Source organism: Platalea leucorodia, assembly GCF_965183815.1.
Source record: "Platalea leucorodia genome assembly, chromosome: 1".
In the NCBI taxonomy this organism is placed as follows: domain Eukaryota; kingdom Metazoa; phylum Chordata; class Aves; order Pelecaniformes; family Threskiornithidae; genus Platalea; species Platalea leucorodia.
In genome coordinates this window covers 116,834,321-116,853,912 of record NC_138823.1, presented here as the reverse complement: position 1 = coordinate 116,853,912, position 19,592 = coordinate 116,834,321, and the positions used below count along the sequence as shown (strand labels likewise).

At 41.4% G+C, this 19,592-nt stretch overlaps 1 protein-coding gene across 2 annotated transcripts in view; it reads left to right on the top strand.

The window, feature by feature from the left end:
• STAC (SH3 and cysteine rich domain) overlaps positions 1-19,592 on the top strand; it is a gene marked incomplete at both ends in the record, with an annotated part of 72,649 nt that overhangs the window by 17,542 nt on the left and 35,515 nt on the right. For both annotated transcript variants that reach the window (XM_082326869.1, XM_082326870.1), the window contains one exon: positions 6,242-6,518. In XM_082326869.1, the coding sequence (XP_082182995.1) occupies positions 6,242-6,518 (277 nt within the window). The remainder of the gene's footprint in view (positions 1-6,241; positions 6,519-19,592) is intronic.

The window sequence follows — 19,592 nt, the reverse complement described above, 5'->3', positions numbered from 1 at the left end:
AGATTCTCAGACTGTATAAATCAGCTACAATTGAAGTCAGTTTAGCTAATTCAATTTGTACTAGTAGAGTATTCGTACTATTTATTATTTAGAAAGAAGGTAGAAAAGGAATCAGCTTTGCTCACAAATTTTATCTCGAATGCTTTGCCAATAAACAATACCAACCCCTTATGTGTTTGAAATATCCTTTTATCTTGTTAATGCTATAAGACGTGGTACTTCTCTCATCAGCAGGCAAACACACTTATTATTTATGAAATTGCATAGCGGCTTTGGGCATGTCGTAATCTTATTTTTGCTCATTAAAATGCCAAGGCAGTGCATTTTCAAATCAAATCCAGAAAAAAACCCACCCTTGTCTGTGCTCAAAAATCACTTACTTTTGTATCCCTCAGTTGTAAGAAGAAAATCATTAGCCTTCATGCTCACAAAAAGTAAGCACTTGTTTGAGCTGGTTCCTTGTTTGCTCTTAATCAGCATAGCGAGCTGAAGCCCAGCAATGCCGCCAGGCTAGCTTACACCCTCGTAACATCTAGTCCTTTGACAAATCTAGTTAACATCTAAAGTATGTTCTGAGGGTTGCTAATACAAATTGAATGCTCCTTCACCCCGAAAATGGACTGTACTCAGTAGAATAGATGCCTTTCACCAAGACTTTTGTTCTTTCCCTTATTTGAAAGGCTTTTGGTCTGAGTCCCTTTTGGTAACATCCTATGTACCTAACACGCTCTCTAGTGAATCTACACAACATCATCTGGGCACTATGCATTTAAGTCCTTCTTTTATAACAACGTGAGAGTCAAATAATTTGGAAACTTGCTCTAAGAAGCTGAAACGAAGAAGAAATGGTTCCTTACAGAAGGTGGATGTTTATCTCACAGCAGAGTGAAATCTGCTGACAGAGCATTTTTAGTCTGCATAGCAAAACAAAGTAGCTACATTTTATAAGAATTGCAGGAATCAAACTGGCTTGATGGCTCATTCCAACTCTGTTAATACCCTGTATTACTTGTAATCTATCTAATGATATTGTTAACACTAGTGTAAAGAAAGGGATAGAGAAGAGCAAGCAATATCTTCTTTTTATTGCTAGCACAGTAGCAATACAGCAGACAGCTGATATCTGAAAATGAGGGCTTGGTTATGTGGTCTGTCAGTAAAGTACAGTTGATAAGCCTGGTTCATTTGTTCATTTCTCCTGGAAGATAGTTAGGAGTGGAAATGTATAAAAATAATCTCCCTGTTGGCCCCACGCTGCACAGGAGCCTCTGCTGCTGACAAGGATGGTTAGCAGTGGCTGAGAAGTGAACGAGACCAAGCATGCTGAGAAATAAGCTGATGTGGGCAGACTCCATGAGGGTTACTCTGAATGCCAAAGCTGATGGCCCAGGCAAATTAATAGAATAGAATAGAATAGAATAGAATAGAATAGAATAGAATAGAATAGAATAGAATAGAATAAACAGTTTGTTCTCCTCTAACAACTGTTCCCTCTGAGATCACTAAGGAGGGAGCTTCAGGAAGGGGAATGAAGCATTTGTGTGTAGGATGTAGAAGGAGTGAGGCTTTCCCTGAGCTTTGAATAGTGAGAAGGTGTAATGAAGAAGTTGTGCTAGAGAAATGGTGATGGCATAGGGGACACTTAGCTTAGTATTTTAGTTTGATTTGGGAGTGTGGTTTCAAGGCAAATCTCCCAGTTGTTGCTGCTCTCCCCACTTTGGTCCTTGATGTGGTGCACAGGCTGCATCACCTGGGAGTTTGCTTGTGCTCCAGGTGTGCACCTAATGATCGCCAGGACTAATGAGCTGGTCTGGTTCAGAGTATTCTGTGCCCTGAAATGCATACGGTGTGTCTTGCTGGGTCCTCAACAGCCCCTGTTTCAGTCTCCAGATCCACTCCTACTGAGCCACACTGACTGCTAAAGTAGACAAGCTGGAGAGGCAAGGGAAAAAGAGTTTTGAGATATCAGGGAGCAGTTAGGAGCCTGAATAAATAACTCTTTGTAGGGTAGATGATTATCTTTTGTAATTGTAAAGCTAGGGATTATAAAACAGCTCAAATCAGTGATATCTTCCCAACTTCTATGGGCAGTTCTTAAACCAAGATTGTAGAAAAGAGTTGCATGCTTCCAGTGCTTAAGTCAAATAAAGTCTTAGTGAGGGCAGGTGCAATTCCCATTCACATCAAAAGCAGTGGCACCTAGTTAACACAAGGAAAGAATTTCAATAGGTGTCCTTTTGCTACCTCCTGTTTTCTGGTTATAGCAGCTAAAGAGTCGTAGTATAGGGCAGTTAGGAAGAGAGGACGTGCTGATAAACTGCAGTTCATCAGAGCTTCCTGATCCCTTGAAGCTTGACCATTCAGTAACTTGGTGGAAGATGGAGATTGTGCTGGAAAATACTGAAAAAAAAAGGTTAATCAAGCTCTGAGGCTGAGCTGTTGCACTTACCTCTACCTTGCCTGCGGGGCTGGTATGTGCAGTCACTGAGAGTCTGTGTGACTGATAAAATGCTTTTAACTACAGACAAACTTTTCCCCCCCGACTCTAATTTCAAACCACAGAAACATCCTGGATTTGGTATCAAGGGTTCATGTTTCTGAAGTGTCAACGCTGTGAAGTCTCGTGATGCCATCATGAGTCTAGAAAAACTCTTGTGCTTGTGGGAATTTTATTTTTATTTAAATGAAAGCTAATTCGTAGCCTTCCTTGCAGAGGAGAAAATGCGAAAGGCTTAAGAGATTTATCTCAAATATGTTTCTTAAAGCCTTTTTGTTCTTGTTTTAGGGTTTTTTTTTCAGTCCCTATACATGATTTTTCATTGAAGTGTTGAAGCAGGTATTGAGTGCAGCACAACCCTAGTCACAGGTTCTTCCAAAGTTTGGGAGTGTTTGTTCCTAAGATTTAACTTTGGACTCAATCACTCTGCAGAAGAAATTATAGATAGTAAAATTTACATACTTTCCTCTCTATTGAAAGAGCCGATTCCTGCCTCAGGTGAATGCTATAGCAGCTCTATTAGGAGCCAGTGGCATCACAAGTACATTCAATCAGTTTGCGGCAGATCAAAATCAGGCATATATTACATGCCTGTATTTAATTACATTTGAAATCTTCTAATAAAAGAACAGGGCTAGGCCATAGCAAACTTAAAAATGAGGAGATGGTGATATTTAAGTAAGGGAAGTGATGCTTACTTGACTGCAGCATAATAATCACTTAAGCTTTTATGGGTTTACAATTTATACTATCTGTACAGCAACCTGCCCTTGCCCTTGCTTGGGCCAACTTTTCCTGAGTAAACAATCACATACCAGTATCCTATTTCAAATTCTTTCATGGGCCTAATATGCAAAAGGAAAGTTGGATCAAATTTTAAAACCTGATGCCAATCTTCTGTTGCCCTGTATACCCTCACTTATGCAAGATGGGTGTAAACCACTCTGATCTGAGATGTATTTTTTAACAGTACTGAGTGAAGTGTATAATTAGCTGTGCAAATTGCTAGACATTGCCGGTGTTCTGTATTTTTGCGTAGTCACTTCTGTACACATGTAACCTATTTGCGATATAATAGCTGCAGACTTTCATTGGTGTTTTGGGTATGCAATACAAGCCAAACATATAGGTGTCTTCCAGCCTGAATGCAAATGAGTATGAAATCTGCATTTGGGTAACAACAAGGATGCTCACCTTGTCTGGAAAATATTTAACCAGATTAACACAGGACAGTGCTCAGGGAATCTCAGAGATGGCTATTAGCTTGTGCAGAGATGCCTGCCAAATTTGTGAATGTACCTTGGTCAACTTATTCTTGAATATGCTTCCTGCTCTGAACATTGTGGTTGGAGATGCATGCAGCATGCACAGTTGCATGCTCACCTCAGTGTGTAGGTCTGTGTTTGGACATGCATAGCCTGAATGCTGGACTACCCTTCTTTGAAAAACCGTTGCCTTTTCTGCCTGGGGGAGGAAAGGCTGCTGGTACATCCCTGAACTGGCAAGTGACTGTGCACAGGAGAATGGGATAAGGATACTAAATGCAGAGCTTCTTAAAATATACTGCATACATTGTCCAAACTAGCAGGACAGTTGTTTCATGATAAAACAAATACTGTATTGCACAGCTTAGTCTTCTTTCTGTGGCAGAAGCAACATTTTGAAATTTAATTAACTTCATGTGGCACTGTAGAAATGGATGGCAAATCAATAATGAATGCCATTTCAGTCACCTTGTGGTGTTGTAATTCTCTCTGTTTTGCTACACTAATTAGGTCTGACTTCAGTGAGAAGCATTTCAGGAGCAAGGGGGTGAATTATTGCTGAGTTCCTGGCTGTCACTGGGGAGATGAAGTAATCTCAGTACTGAGTAACCTCGGTAATTTCAGGAGCCGGTGACTTAACAGCCAAGCAGAAGAGGGAAGAACTCACATTTCGTTGGTGGTGTTGTACAGTGAGTTTTGGGCTCAGCTAGTCCATGACTTAGCCTTCAGCTGAAAGAGCTTCAGAAACCAGAAACTGCTCTTGCCTCGTAGCTGGCATTCAATGACTTAATTGCTCTTATTTACACATTCCCCCAGAGACTGAGAGTTTCTTGCAAACAGGTGAGTATTTCCTTCATTTGGATCCAGGGCTGCTCCTGTGAACCCAGAGAGAGTTGTGAGTCAGAGTGGTGCATGTGGGATGGGCCCCTGGCTCTGATCCCTTCCTACTCCCGAAATCACTGTGGAGAAACGGCTCAGGGAGCAGAATGCAGTTTGCTTCCATGTAGCAAAGCCAAACACTGTTAACCAGAGGCAATAGCAGCTCTTTGGCTGTTTAGTGGACTCAGGGAGTTTGTTGTGAAACGTGGGGAAGAGAGCTGGAGTGTGTCCCTTCTCCAAGAGCAACCTGCCCGTGTCTGAAGGTAGAAGAGAGGCTTCCCCCTGGGATGCCTTGAGGCCCCTCTCCGACCGCGTGCTTTTGGCTGCATCATAAAGAAAATGGGTGGATCAGGAATAGAAGCTGGGGAGAGCAAGTGCTCTGAGACCACTAAGTCAGTGTGACAGACCAGTGCCATGCTTTTTTGGGAAAGTATGTGAACTCCTTCCCTTTATATTAGTGTGAATTATGATTCCTGATCATCATTGCTTCTAACATAAACAGTTTCTAATATAAACCATTCCTGCTGGTTACCGCAGGCAGCCTGAGCGGCATGGAAAATTTCAGTTGTTACATCACATTCACCCAGAGAATTGCAGCAGTGATTGAAATGATTTTGCAGCGGTTAGAATAATGCTGAGTGAAAGGTGATATGGATGTGCTACACTTCAGAGACAGCAAACATGAAGTGGACGCAGAGCTGGCTTTCCTTTTACCCAGGCTCTACTTGTGGGCCACTGGAGTTGACAAACCCGCAAATTTGTGTAGCTGATATCCTGATAGCTTTTGTGCCTCACCTAGCACCCTTCTCAGCCTTATATAAAATCAGGGGGGAGGAAGGACGAGAGGAGGTCTGATAAAGTAAAAGGCAGTTTACAGGTAAAGAGTTTGAGCTGACAAATGTAAGTTAATAACACCTTATTGTGGTGCTTAATAGTCTGACAATCAATACACAATACAATATACAAGAATATATGTGAATGTGTGTTAACTAGTATTAATTAATTAATGCATTAACTATCAGTTGGCTAATTAATTATACCATTACTGCTCCTCAGCCTTCTTTCCTTTAAAAAAAATAAAACAAGAATTTCTCAGTCAAAACTGCATATAATCTCTTTTTCTGCCAAATTCAAGAAATTTAAGTATATCAAATATATTTACTCTATTCACTCCTCTTGAGTGAGGAGCTGTTCCTGAAATGGCTTTACAGGCTGCTTACAGGACCATGCAAGGATGAATAACACTCTAAGTTGTCTCATGCTTGAATACAAAGGATATATTCTCCAATGTGTACAACTCTCTGCAGTACCTCTTTGCTGTCATACCTGAAAGAAAAGACCAATAGAAGCATTCATTAGGGCTATAAAGTTTATTGTCTATCAGAAAGCATATGTAGAGTAGTTTATTTTCTGATTGGGATCTGTTTTCTTTGCTCTGAAATTGCTGGTTAAATTCTAAAGTCAGTTTTATTGTTCAGGTGGTTCAAGGTCTGCCAGTGGCTCCCAGGTTCACTTGTCAACAGCACACCCCAAAACCAGGAGCCTTGCCTTGCTGTTGGGGAGGAAAAGGCAGTAATTGTAACTGGCTTATTTGTTGCAGCTGCAGAAACTGAAACGATCACTCTCCTTCAAGACCAAAAGCTTGCGGAGTAAAAGTGCTGACAATTTCTTCCAGAGGACTAATAGTGATGTGAAACTGCAAGTAGACTTGATGCCTGAGGTGAGCACAAGCACTGGGCAGCTCCCCAGCTCAGAGAGCCAGGCGTCCTCCCCCACCAGAACCCAGCAGCTGCCAGAAAACAACAAAGCTCACATCTTCCAAGAGCACATCTTCAAAAAACCCACCTTCTGCGATGTCTGCAACCACATGATTGTTGGTAAGAAACGATTTTTTAAATCTGTGTGGGTGTCCGTGCTAGAACGTGCAGGATGACCTTTCCATAACTTATGTGAGCCCAGATGTCTACTTGAGAATATTCATGCAAAAAGGATCTGGACTTATGTCACATCTGCCACAGGCTAATACAAGTTCTACATGCGTTGACAGATCTCTTGCCTTGTAGACACATACTGTTATCACAAGTCACAGGTGAGGGTTTCAGCTACAGTCAAATTCCTCTCTCATTCAGGTTATACTGAGCACCAAGCACAAACTCTGTTGTATGTTACACTAGAAAGAGCAGAGATCCGTCTTGCAAATTTATTTCCGCTGTCCTTACTCTTTTCCACAGCAGTAATTCTAACTCTCTTGCTCCTTGTGTGTGCCCCCAGTTCCCATTCACTGTAGCAACCATGCCTACCTCCTCCAGCTGTCTCACATCTCTCCTAAGCGACAATTGGGCAAGAAGTATCATCTGCTGGGTGGTAGGCCCCGAGCTGCTTGTGTGGGCATGTTGGCTGTCTAGGGGACGTGTTTTGGGAGATGTCGCGATTTAACCCCAGCTAACAACTAAGCACCACACAGCCACTCGCTCACTCCCTGCCCGTCCCCGCAGTGGGAATGGGGGAGAGAACTGGAAGAGTAAAAGTGAGAACACTTGTGGGTTGAGATAAGAACAGTTTAATAACTGAAATATAATAATAATAATAAATTGTAATGAAAAGGAAAATAACAACAAGAGAGAGAAATAAAACCTAAGAAAGACAAGTGATGCAAAGGAAAAACAATTGCTCAGCACCAACTGACCCATGCCCAGCCAGTCCCTGAGCAGTGGCCCCCCAGCCAGCTTTCCCCTAGTTTATATGCTGAGCATGACATCACATGGTATGGCATAGCCCTTTGGCCAGTTTGGGTCAGCTGTCCTGGCTGTGCTCCCTCCCAGCTTCTTGTGCATCTCCAGCCTTCTCAGTTGGTAGAGCATGGGAGAATGAAAAGTCCTTGACTTAGCATAAGCACTACTTAGCAACAACTAAAATATCAGTGTGTCATCAATATTATTCTCATACTAAATCCAAAACACAGCACTATGCCAGCTACTAGGAAGAAAATTAACTGTATCCTAGCCACAACGAGGACAGGAGACCAGGTCAACAGAAGAAATAACAGCTGCATTCACACTGTGGACTTTCTTGGGATTCTTCTACCCGATCCCTGCTATTCACAAAACCTCACACAAACTTTATACTTTTAAAAGATCGCCCTGTCTTCTCTCTGAAACTGTCCATGGGCATGTAAGTTACTGCCGGGGACTGACTGACAGACAGATAGAGGACAGAGCTAATAATTTATTTTTCTCTTCAGTGTGCAGAGAACAACTCCATACTGAGTCCTGCTTGTAAGGTAATTTTCAGTGCAGTGTGGAAGGCCTAAAAAGCCAGCCTTCATGCTGTGGATTATCTATGGGGCTGTGCAAGGAGAGGTCAGAAGAAGGGAAGAAGTGGTGGCAGGTGGCTGGAGGTGTAGAGCATGCATGGTCACCACTGTGGGGAAGCTGCAGGAGTTGCTATTCAGAAGTCTGGTCCTAGAAATTCGCATCGTTGCAGCTAGCTTGTTATGCACATGACTTGGTCTTTTTGCTACTTATCATCTAGTTGTCCTAGCACAGTAGATCAGGAATAAATTCAGTGGCAGTGTACCAGTGTGAAATTGAGTGACACAATTTCCAGGTTTTTAGGCAGGACAAGGAGTGAAACACTGGTTTAGCTTCATGTAGAAGCAGTGTAGGTCTTTGAGTACAAACTATTGTCTGTAATTTGTCTAGCTTACTGTAAGAAACTCTTGTCCCTTGGCATGGAAGTCACTGCCTTTCAGATAACAGTATGTTAAGTTCTTGAAAGATGCTGATAGGATTGGTCAACCTTTTTCAGGGAATGGTACCTCCTTTTCCACATGAGGGTGCTCAGTGTCCCCCACTTTTGTGGGGAGCTCATGTTCTTTGGAAAAGGCAGCTGTCTGCAGAACATTAAATCTGATGCAAGACAATCCTGCTTCCATATATTAAGGAATTAAACACATAAGGCCTGATGTCAATCTCTCCACACCACAGCTCTACTGAACCCAGGGAAACAGAGGACTTCTGATCCCACATTTTTGGTGTTATTTTCCAGTCTTTTAAGGTTTTTTCTACTTTAAGTGGAAGAACAAGTTAAAGGGAGAAAGAGTAAAGCATCAATATCAGGGAAGTTCATAGTCCAAAGATTGAAAGGAAGTCTGGAAGATAGGCAGTTAGTTGAAATAACTTTATGTATGGAAGCAGGCCCAGAACTTGTCTCATTCTGTAATGGGGATGGATGTCCTATCAAAGCTTAGTTTCACAAATACATACTGCAAATATAAGTCCTTCGCATTTCTGGCAGCTTCTCATGAAGTTGTATGGAGATTAGTATCGTCACAAATCTGCACAACTCAGCAATACTGTTTCAAAACACTGCTGCTCAAGAGGGATTATTACTGGCAGCAAACTTTGCAGGGAGTAACTCCAGTTCATAAACACTCATGCCCTTCTCCTTTGCTGGGCAATCTGTGTCCCGCCTGGGATAGGAAAGTCTTGAAGCATAGCTATGAGCTTCAAAACATCAGCTTTAACCCCACCTGCCTTCTGAACTTTTTCTGTTCTTTTCTATGCTCTGAAGGCTTCCCTTTTCTGTTCTGTATCTTAGCCACTTCATTAGAGAAAGAAGCCTTTAATAATTGCTGAAGAAGCTAATGTGACCTATTTTGTCTGGCGGCAGGCTGAGTCAGGTGAATTGCTCTGACCTCCTCCAGCACATCTTTGCTTGGAGGTATGGCAGAAAAGATGTTAAGAGTTTTCCCTTATAGTGCCTTAGAGTCTAGATGCCCTGATTCTCATAGACAGATGTCTCCTCTATTCCTGTAATCCTCTCTCTTTGATCCTTAATGCAGTCATGTGTGGTTTCGCTGTGTTGTGTTTTAAGCAGCATGGGAGATCTGGATGTGACTGTTTGCAGCTCAATTAATCCATATAAGTTGTGCAACTGTTGGTTATGGGGATGGTGAAGCAAAACAGGCAGCTTTTCAGGAAATTATGTCAAGCCCGCTCCCAAAGGCAGGCTGAAAAAAATTCACTTCTGTGCAGGGACTCTGAATTTACACTTGCAACATGGAGCTTATTTGTTCTTTCTATTTGCATTTTTCACGGGCAGTGACATTTGAGAGTAATGAGTCTATGGCTTTAAATTCCTTATTGATGAGAATAAAGGCAAAGACAGATACATGTTTTGAAGACTGGGGGAAAGAGTCCAGGAAAATCCCAGCTTGACTTTACATGGTTTCAATTTTGCCACCAAGAATGATTCCACGTTCACCTTAAATGGCTCTCTGATCTATGAACTAAGCAGCTCTGTTTGGTACAAGGCAGCATGATGAACTGTGCATAGCATGAGCGTGCAGTACGCACTTCAGTCTCACTAGCGTGGCAGAATCTGTCTGTAGCTTCAGAGCAAAGAGGACACTCGAAGCAGAGGCAGCAGGCTCCCTGTGCTGCTCTTTTCACAGCAAAATTAAAGCAAAGGAACATGAAACATTATCTTCCTACAAAAAATATGTGCATCATCTCTCCTTGATTGTTAGGCACTATGAGCCAAATGTTGCCTTTGGGATGCAGCACGTGTGCCTGTTTGTTCATTTGACAGAAGTACAGTCATAAGATAAAGGCCAAATACATGTAATTGGTTTCAGCATTCAGAGGACGATGTTTACTAGGATGAGTATACTGCAAACTTACTCATTCAAATGCTTTTCATGCATCCCAGAGTGCAGTGCAACATATTCAAAAGAAACTCTGTTTATTGGTTCAATTTCAAAAAAGAAAAAACAATATTAAGTGTGCTTCATACCTCACATTAAAGACAGGAGTTGAAGTGTTCCTACTAACTGTACTAGACTGGGGCTAAAGTTCTACCTCAGTAAACAGAAGGAAAATTTTATATAGAAGCAGTAGTTTTCTGCCAAATGAAATAAGAGAGAAAATTTCAGATTCAAGGGAGCTCTGAGGAGTGCATGGAGGATCCATTTTACATTAATGGGGCCTTCTTGCAGCATCAAATACGCCAATACAATCATCAGTTCTAATACTGAAATCAAAAGTAATAATTCAGGTAATTTCAGAGCAAATCAATAGTATGTTGGAGCAGAACCTGTACTCCTTTCTGCCACTCACTGCCACTGTGAGCTCCAAGCATTGGTTAGTTTAGGATTGAGGATTCAGCTCCATGGTGGGTTGCATATTTTCCTAAGTATATCCACCCATGAACATCCTCTCACAGTATGACTCTTAGAAACCCGTTCATTTGCTGTTCTTACTAGTAGTATTTATTACTATTTTAATATCTAACCACGGCAAGGAAATTATTTTGAAAATAAAAGTATCTTGTGGAATGTATCAGTAGATCATTATTTAGAAGACACTGGTGTGTTTATTTTACATCACCATGAAAAGAAAAAAAAAAAGTCAAAACACCTCTGAGTTTACTTCGTGTTATCTACTATTTCCTGTGTTTAGCAAGAATGTGGTAAGCTTTGGCAATGTCCAACAAGGGGAGGCAAATACCTGGTACCAGGAAAGACAGAAACTATTAAATTAATGTGGCATCAGATTAGAGTATTAAACTATGCTGATCAGAAGCAAGTTCTTGCTCTTCATCAGTCATCTCTGTGATACTTTGCTCTTGAAGAAAACGTGATGTCATTACTATACTCTTGAAAAACATTGCGTATTTTTAAAAAAACTCCATCTGTAGACTTCTGAACATTTTACTCATTTGCAGTTCATTTCCTGTGCTGACTCACATGGAAAAAATGTTATTTTCCACACATTCCAAGCATATTACATGCAATTAATGTATTCCCATCTAAGTCAAATATAAGTAGTATAGCAAAAAAGCCACTTTGCTTTTAAAAATAGCTGACTTTAAAGTCAATCCTTTAAAGCAGTGTTTTAAAGAAATAGGTGCTCATTTATAACAACATTGTTATATGTTTCTTTGTGTTTCAAAAGTGTACTTAGCAGTTTCATTCCATGCTTAACCTTAACTCTGACACACAATTTTGACCCACCACCTGTTTTATTGACATACCTGTTGGGGTATCTTTGCCTGGAAAGACATACTAGAGGGCCACAAACTTTCAGAAAGACCAAACAAAATTGTGCTCTGCAATGTCCAATAATAGTCAAAACCAGGTCCTTCTGGATCATGCCATTACTGGCGTAGGCACCTGAGAGATATGCATTTATAGTTAGTCTCAGGGCAATCGAGTTTCTGGTTTGGATGCAGATTCTCCAGACCTTTGCAGCTCTGGAGGTAAATAACTTAGTACCTGTCTTCTCAAGGAACTAACTAGGTTTCAGTCAGAGAAACCTGTAGAAAACAAACAAGCAAGTAAAAAGATAAAACCAATAATAAACCCCTAGCACAGTTACTTCCAGTCTACTAATCAACAGTGCTTAAGCAATGAAATTGTGCTATCCCTTCAGTATTGACTCACTCCTACTGCCGTCTGCTCTGGATTAGCCAGTCATTCTGGAGTTTCAAACAACCAACAAAGTGCCATGAATAATTCTTTCTGGCCACATCTCTTACAAGCAGCCTGTATTTCTTTATTTCACTGGGCTGCTGTGGCTACTAGAACTTTCAACCACTTTTATCCCCAAAGCTGTAATACAACATCCACCATAAAGCTAGGCTGAAAGTTGATAAATTGGCCCAGCTTTTCAAATGCAGGAATGAAGGAAAGAGAGAGATCTGGATAGGAGCTACGGTCCCCCATTTTTGTTAGTCGCTACATCTGAACCTCTTCTCTTAGCCTATCAGTAACTGCGGCTAATAAGCAATGGAAAAACTCCATAGTTTGAGGAAGTGTTTATATAACTGTAATTTATGTGGATGTTTATTAAGTATAGCAAAATTTCACAGGAACTATGACACAGTGCTTTCTACCTCCAGTCTGATCAGCTCCCTCATGAAGAATATTCCTGACTTTTTTTAAGCTTGCTGCCTCAATCCATTAAGCAGGCGTTCTTGTTTGATCCAAGCCTGCCTTTATTCAGCATTATCCAGGTAGACAAGGATGTGATAAACAGTCACAGGGTGATCACCACTGCTTGGCAGCTAGACAAAGTAGAATTACTCCTGGGAAGCATGACTGTAATTGAAGCTGTGTTTCCAAGGCTGTGGTAGTTTGGAGGACTCTTCCAGAGCTCTTTAGATGAAAATGCATTTTTATTTACTGAGGATTTTCTTGCAGGATAAAGGAAAAAAATAATGTTATTCATTCAGTGTTGACCCTGCCCTCCACTCTTCCCAGTCTCTCTAGCATCTCCCAGCTCAGATGACCTCGGGGAAAGAGATTCGTGTTGCCACTGCATGGGAGTTGTCCCCTGTAGAGAAGGGTAAAGAGTTGCCCGTGAGGAGGAGATGCCTCTGGAGCAGCTTGTGGAAGTGGCTTCGTGTCCACCTCTCCAGTGGGCTTGTGCGGTCACAGCTGAGCCTTCCCAGGTCTATTTTCCAGATGATAGACTACTACAGTATAAAATTGTGTGTGTGTATATGTTGTTTATTATTAATGCAAGAAGGCAAAGGGTTTCCCTGTAGAAAGAGGTTTTCAAAAGCAACTGAATCCAGCCTCCTTTGGTTTTGATTGTAAGAAAAGGGGCAGTTGTGTAACCTTGTCAGTGACTGGTACCAGGTGCCATCCCATATGTTATTTAATGGCCTAAAGTCCCTGTCTCTCCCTCCTCCTTCCCTCCAGTAAATCCACTCCTGGCTTTAGGAGACTTAGGCTCTCGCTCCAATTGATGCTGAATGGCTCTGGGCACCTAAATGTTCTAGCACTTTTGAGAATCGATGTGAGTGAGAATTACTTCAGTCCTCTCTGGCCTGCTGTGCTAGGGTTTAGGGCAAACAAAAACATTGTATTTTTTAACACACATCTGCAAAAAATGGATGCAAAATAATAATTTTAACGTATTTATTATCTTGAAATTGAATGTGGCTTCTGCTATAATTTCTTTCTCAATAGCTCTCCATAAGCATAGACCTTCCCCCTTCTGAGAGGAGCCCTGTAAGAAGAGCTAAACAAAAGCCTTCTGGAAATATGAAGTGCTACATTAATCAAACTGTACAGTATACAGTTAACTGTTAGTTATAGACAAGTCAGGTATAGATAATGTCATCTGGACCCCGCAAAATTTCCAGAAAGTGGATAGTTTGTCTATTAAAATACATAAAGTGCATATGAACAGATGGAAAGAGGTAGAAACACATACAGCATACGCAGTATAGGTGAGCTCCATCAGTATGTCTCCTATTTTTAATAAGCATGACAAAAAGTATCCAATTCATACAGACCCACATTTGTAAAGTAGCTACAGAGGGCCACACATTATCCCTGGTTTAAATTAATATTTTTCTGTGGTAATAAAGAGTTAAACATACTTTAAAGCAAATATTGAAAAGCAAATATTTAGTTTGTTTATCCTTTGGGAGGGCTTCCTCCTCTGAGATGAGGCAAGAATGTTATCAGTAAATTGGATAATCAGGAACTGCTTAGCTGAGAAAAGAGGGTGGAAATATATTTTAAATTCTAATTTGTCCTTGAACAGCATCAAGCATGTTTCACATTTGTTACTAGATAATTTTCAAGCTCACTGTAATTTTGGGGAAATTGCTATTAATATGAAACTGCAGTTAATCCTCAGTGAAAAGAGACTTTCAAGATGTTGACCAACATTTGCTGCCTAATTAGATGGAAAACAAACAAAATTTCCAGCACATCTACAATCAGTATTGTAACGTGATGTTAGCCAAGATGATTTTTGACCAAAAACTACATTGAAAAACACCAAACACCCTACTCAGTAGTGGCCATTGCTACTGAAATCAACCCTGGTGAAGAACATAATGGTAAGCTTAAGGTTTGTTAAAGACCTAGGGATGAAGCAGAATATAAGATTTCTTTTTTTATGTGCTGCTATGTACTTTTCCTGAGTTCATGTGGGACACTGGGTATTTTCAGATAAGCAAATTTGAAGCTGACCTTCTAGTAAAAGCATTATTTTTCTACTTAGAGTCTTTGTCTACCAGAGTATCACTGTTATGTGGATAATTACATTGCCACATAGCTGACAAAAGCATCATCTAGAAGGGAAATTATTAGGAGCTTCACCTTACTATGAGTTGCAGAAGCCATAAAATGAGGCAATTAGCAGAAATGCTTTTGCAAGAAATACAGCATTGCCATCATGTAGAGTAAAATGCCTACCCGCAGTTGCTTGTTGCTGTCCTTAATATAGAAGGATGTCTCAGAGAGCAGTGATCCTTGTGGCTCACATGGAGCATTGCGTGCTCTTTCTGCTTTAATAATATGAATGCAAGTAAATGCAACTTCAGCAATTATCTTCTCTAAACTGCCTAAATTTTAGTTTTCCAGGTATACGCGATCTACAACTTTTTTTGCTCTTTGACATAGGTTTATCTTACATGCTGAAGGATGCTGCACACACATGGATCCTCTCCCTGACTTCTAATTCTGAAGACACACTCTTCAGTTGAAAATTGTGATTACATTGTAGTTTCCTTTATAACATGCAAGCAGTGATCTCGAAAATCTTGAAATATTTTGTTTTGACCACTAGATTATTTCCTGCTTAATAGATGTGTTGGAAGCAAGAAAGAAAGAAGAAGGAAAAAAAAAAAAAAAGGTGGCTATGTCTTCCCCCCAGTCCCTGCAACAATTCCACTTTCCCAGCGAAGAGATGAAATGGCATACAGGTGGTATAATCCCTGAGCCAGTGTGAACTACAACAGCATTGATTGGCTTCCTCAGCAATCACAAAAGAAAAACTATAGTTTTAATGCACAGGAATATCCCTCCAAATGAGGATTGGGTGCATTGATGAGGGAACTTGTATTTACAGTGCTAATATTGCCTGTTTTTCTAGCTGCACCTCTCAGAAGTGTAGCAATCTTTCATATCCCAAGATCTGTGGCACATGAAACTCTCCAGACAGACTTTATGCTGCCCCAGGTCTTTTTTTGTGAAGCATGGGGATGACTTTTTAACATCGCTGGTTGCTTACAGAGCTCCATCATCAACGGGCTTGAAATGAGAAGCTGCAATGTGCAGCCTCATTTTGTTCCACCACTTTGCCTTCCTCTCTAAGCCCAGGCACAGCATATTGGCATCATCGGGGTTCATCTGCACATTTTTTTACAGCTGCAAGGTGAGATGTTGTCTGTCTTGCAGTGCTTGTTACAGCTAGCAAATATGGAAAGGTTACACCAAGGTGCTTGGACTGTCTTGTTAGATCTAGTCCCTGAACACAGCTGAGGATGGAAGTCCATTTTCCATTAATAACCTTTGGATGGGTGTCATGGTTTAACCCCAGCTGGCAACTAAGCACCACACAGCCGTTCTCTCACTGCCCCCCCAAGTGGAATGGGGGAGAGAACCAGAAGGGTAAAAGACAAAACTCGTATTGAGATAAAAACAGTTTAATAATTGAACAGTTTAATAATTGAAATATAACAATAACAATAATACCTTGTAATGAAAAAGAAAATAACAAAGAGAGAGAAACAAAACCCAAGAAAGACAAGTGATGCAAATGAAAACAATTGCTCACCACCAACCGACCGATGCCCAGCCAGTCCCTGAGCAGTGTCCCCACTGCCAACCTTCCCCTCAGCTTTATATGCTGAGCATGACGGCATGTGGTGTGCAATAGCCCTTTGGTCAGTTGGGGTCAGCTGTGCCAGCTGTGTCCCCTCCCAGCTTCTTGTGCACCCCCAGCCTCCTCGCTGGTCGGGTGGGGTGAGAGGCAGAAAAGGCCTTGACTCTGTGTAAGCACTGCTCAGCAATAATGAAAACATCCCTGTGTTATCAACACCGTTTTCAGCACAAATCCAAACCATAGCCCCATACTAGCTACTGTGAAGAAAATTAACTCTCTCCCAGCCAAAACCAGCACAATGGGATAAACAGCCACTGAGTATGATGGGTCTCAAATGTCACCAGAAGGAGGACACAGGATGTTTCTCTTAGAGAGCAGCAGATGAGCAACAGCCTCTGATGAGCAGTTGTTTTCCATAACAAGCTGATGACATGCTCTGGCAGACTGAACTGCTTAGTGGTGTTCTCCAAGGGCAACAAACTCTTTGTTAGCTGAAACAGAGATTTTTCTGAAGAGTAACAGAAAATACTTAAGATGTTGATGGGCTTTGGGTGCATCTCTCACAGATGCTCTTTCAAAATGCCCCATCTGGAAATTCAGCCTGTTGCTTAACCAAAGAATCAAAAATTATGCTGAGCTCTTGTCCAGGATGAGGCAGCATAAATGCCAATGCGGAGAGGATCTGGATACCAGGTTTTATTGAAGAATCAGTGACATTACAGCTTTTACCCTACTTATTCTTCCTCACACTCTCTCCCTCCTTCCCTCCCTGCCAGCATTTCATTCCCTAGGTCTCCCCTTCCCTGCGGGGAGGTGACTGCTGGCCTGGGAAGTTTGGGCCGAAAGTCATGTCAGTTCCTGCTGTGACACTGCTTGCAGTTACCCGTCTCAGGTGCCACTGGCCAAGATCCTTGGCATTGATGACCATGGCTTCCTCATCTCCAAGATCTTCTCCCATTTCCCAGACCTCTCCCCAGGCCAGGATCTTCACCTTCTTCTTTCTGGGCCCCCTTCTTCTTTCTGAGACCACTTCTTCCTTTCAGAAACCCATCTCTTGGCACCAAATCTTCTTTCTGGAAATCAAGCTCCCAGTTTCTCCAGTCTAAATAGTGTATGTGCATAAGAGCAGCGCATGATCAGCCTCTTAACGGGTGGGTCGATCTCATGTCTCTTTTATTAATTGGAGGATTTGGGATGCAGCACTTTTGTTTAGTCACAGTGTTATCAAAATTTCCAAGCAGCCCATACTGGTTGCAGCTTTCAAGTAGCAGGCTCCTGTTTGAGAGTTGAGGAGTTCAATTTCAGACATTCACCCATGCACATACACACAGTTATCTGCTGCCTGTTCCCGTTCACAATTTCAGCTATTTTTTGCCTATGACAGCTCCTAAATCTGAATATATGTATTGACCCTGCTCTCTGTTACTGAGATCCAGCTAAGTGCCAGTGCCTTCTGACACACTGATCTGCTTTTTTTTTTTTTTTCTCCTCTCCCCTCCAAATCATGCCTTCAGTGACTTCCCACCAACATCTCCTTTGCACTGGAAATCATTTTGCTAAAAGCAAGGTTATCATCTGATGGATTTTGCTAGACATTCGTTATAGGTTATATCATTGTACAGGCCAGACAGTTGTAGCTACCAAGCGTATTGTTAGCCCTGTAGGTTTCCTTATCTGTAATAGTGGTAACACAATTATGGTCAATGTTAATTAAGGCTTTTGGACAACAAACCACGTAGTCATGCTCGTGCAAACCACATGTGTACACGAGAAAAGCTATGGCTTGAGTTGGCTTGGGTTGTTTCTACTTGGATCCAGCGTGAATTCTTATAATGCAAATACTTTCTAACCATGGACAGTTTACAAGTGATGCATTGAATTATTCCTGTTGATAGACAAAATCTTAGAAAGCAGATTTTTGGTATTTTTAGTTTAATGATTTAAATATTTAGAAAGAAAGTAACATTTCAGCTTAACGTCCATATTTTTTCACTCCCCAGATTGACCCCCAGGCAGGTAATACTCTTTTTGCATTGCTGAGCTGCAGAAACTTCTGTACAATCATTTGACAGAAGTTTTTCATATTCATTTAAACGATAATTGATGCCACATGGAAGTGTACTTGTAGGTGTACTTTAGGCCAGCACTGCTATGTGTCAAGTACTAAATTCTCTCAGGTTGTAACAGTGAAGGCTGAGATTGCCTCTTTGAGCAGATGGCAGTAGTAAACGAAAGTGTTTTTCTGCCCAACTTGTGTGATGTCACTGAAATCAGTAACTATTTCTGGAAAAAAAAATAAAAAAACTTGCACTTGGGTTGAAAGGTTACATTTGAATGTTTTTCACATTTACCATTTCATTTTTTGTTTTCAAAACTGTTGTGGAAAAGAAACTGCAACACTTCGTAAAATTCTGTAAAGAAGCAACACATTGTGGCTAACTGTAAAAATAACTTCCCTGGAAACTGATCCCGCCAAACTGGTATAACTGCCCAGTTACTTACGTTGGTGCCATGAATCCTCTCTAGTCTGAGCAAATCATGCTGTAGCATACACCTGTAGCTTCTGATGAAGTCCTCCTCAGCTATGTGTGATCCAAGGGAAGAAATGGCTTTGGAGCAGAAGCCTGTGTGTGGCCAGATCCTGACCATGCACTAGATTTTAGGTGGAGACACGCGTAGTTATCTTCTGTTGCTCCACTTGCCAGCTCCATCACTAGCTACTGTGGAATGGGGAAAAGAGGGAGGGAGATGAGTCCCGGCCATGGTAAGTCACACGTCAGCATTTCGTTTGCGAGGCCCGTTGCTGCAGGCGCTGCCAGTCAGTCTGTGCTAACCTAAAGACCAGGAACAACACCAAGAGGTTGCGCTGATGAGGGAGCGTTTTTGCTACAGGAGGAAAGAGCCAAAAACCTCAGTAAGTTTGAAACAGCAGAAGGCCAGAGAGCAACTGGCTATTTGCATATCTTTTTTATTTTTTTTTAACTAAACCTTTTATAGTCCTAATTGATTGTCCTAATCTTCTGGCACATAGCAGCCTTTCATTTCAAGCCCATTGATGATGGAGCTCTGTAAGCAACAGGCAATGTTAAAACTCCATCAGCCGACCAGGGAGGATATTAAATCCCTTTGCTGAGGGCAGACTGTTCTTTCATTCTGTAACTCTTTTCCCACATTTTCAGCAAGCCCAGAGCCCTTCTCTTCATTTTGCAGCATAGTTTTTGTTCAGATATTGTTTTTCTGTTTTCCAATTCCTCTATCATGGTACAAGGCCCTTGAAAGATCAAGGTTTCAGTACGTATAAGCGGCCCTACAAAATTCAAC